This window comes from Myotis davidii, unplaced genomic scaffold (genome assembly GCF_000327345.1).
Source record: "Myotis davidii unplaced genomic scaffold, ASM32734v1 scaffold1006, whole genome shotgun sequence".
Classification (NCBI taxonomy): domain Eukaryota; kingdom Metazoa; phylum Chordata; class Mammalia; order Chiroptera; family Vespertilionidae; genus Myotis; species Myotis davidii.
In genome coordinates, this window is record NW_006297143.1 from 514,700 (window position 1) to 515,915 (window position 1,216).

Below are 1,216 nucleotides of genomic sequence, written 5' to 3' on the forward strand. Positions count from 1 at the left end.
CCCTGCCACATTGTTCCCAGGGGATCCCAGCTCCCGCTTGGGCAAGGAGTTCCAGATTGAGCAGGTGGTGATCTCCAAACACTTTGACGTCTTTGCCAAGAGGCACCAGGGCATCCGGGAGTTCTACGGGGACGACATCGCCCTGCTGAAGCTGGCCCAGAAAGTGAAGATGTCCACCCATGCTAGGTGCTGGCACCTGGGGCAGAGCTCTGGGGAGCCCTGGAGGAGGGGGCACCCAGCACGGGCCTGTGTGACCCCCGCTTCTCCCCAGGCCCATCTGCCTTCCCTGTACGGTGGGGGCCAACCTGGCCCTGCGGAGACCCCCGGGCAGCACCTGCCGGGACCACGGTGAGAGCTGGGGGCTTCAGGTGGAGGAGCTGGGGCCGGGGCTCGGGGTGAGGACATGGCTGTGCTCCGGTCCCCAAGTCAGAAGCCGGGTCCCGGGTGAAGGGGCCGGCACCAGCCTCCCCTCTCCTTGCCTGTAGAGAGCGAACTTCTGAACAAGCTGAGCGTTCCTGCCCATTTTGTGGCCTTGAATGGGGACACACTGAACATTAACCTCAAGACAGGGACAGAGGTGAGCGGCTGGGTCTGGGCTGTGGGGGCGGGTCCCCCAGAAGGTCTGTCTGCCCCTGCAGTGCTGGCTGCTTCTCCATCTGAGAGAGGCACCCGCTGCTCATCCAGCCTTCTCTCTCGCTCCACTCCTACTGCAGTGGGCAAGATGTACTGAGGTCGTCGGCCAAGACAAAACCATGTTCCCCAACCTGACAGATGTCAGCGAGGTGGTGACAGACCAGTTCCTGTGCAGTGGGATGGAGAAAGATGACAATCCCTGCAAGGGTGAGCCCCCCCCACCCCCGCATTCTTGCAGGCAGGCCCCAGGGCCCGTGGCCAGCACGCGGCCAGGACGGCGCACTGCCCTGCTGATGCGAGCAGAGCAGCGAGTCAGCGCATCGCCTGCCCCTTCTTTCTGCAGGAGAATCTGGAGGAGCGGTTTTCCTCGAGCGGAGATTCAGGTTTTTTCAGGTGAGAGAAGGGGAAGCTGGTGGGGACTGGGCTACAGGATCTGGGCCTCCAGCAGGTGCCAGCACTCTGATTGCATAAAAGGCTGGAGGTGTGGGGGGCAGGGGACGGGAGTGCGCCCTGGCCCAGGTCTGCAGTCGCAGCCTGGACGCTGAGCCAAATGGCCATGCAGCACCAGCCAGGGAAGGCCGCG

The 1,216-nt window shown here is 63.6% G+C and overlaps 2 protein-coding genes across 2 annotated transcripts in view; both read left to right on the forward strand.

Annotated features, from left to right (window-relative positions):
- The first annotated feature begins 8 nt into the window (after positions 1-8).
- LOC102774430 (complement C2-like) lies at positions 9-1,104 on the forward strand. Its single transcript, XM_006772866.2, has 5 exons — positions 9-186; positions 272-348; positions 486-577; positions 714-840; positions 977-1,104. The coding sequence occupies exons 1-5, from the start codon at positions 170-172 to the stop codon at positions 1,102-1,104; spliced, it is 441 nt and encodes a 146-aa protein (XP_006772929.1). The 5' UTR covers positions 9-169.
- Positions 1,082-1,216, forward strand: part of CFB (complement factor B) — a 6,202-nt gene continuing 6,067 nt past the window's right edge. Inside the window, 1 exon segment of the mRNA XM_015569891.1 lies at positions 1,082-1,216. Within this exon segment, the coding sequence (XP_015425377.1) occupies positions 1,184-1,216 (33 nt within the window). The 5' untranslated portion in view covers positions 1,082-1,183.

What these genes read in the sequence shown, in the direction of transcription:
- LOC102774430 (XM_006772866.2), top strand. An exon ending in CAGCACCTGCCGGGACCACG is followed by an intron (nt 349 to 485) that starts GTGAGAGCTGGG and finishes CCTTGCCTGTAG; the next exon opens with AGAGCGAACTTCTGAACAAG. An exon ending in AGATGACAATCCCTGCAAGG is followed by an intron (nt 841 to 976) that starts GTGAGCCCCCCC and finishes TTCTTTCTGCAG; the next exon opens with GAGAATCTGGAGGAGCGGTT.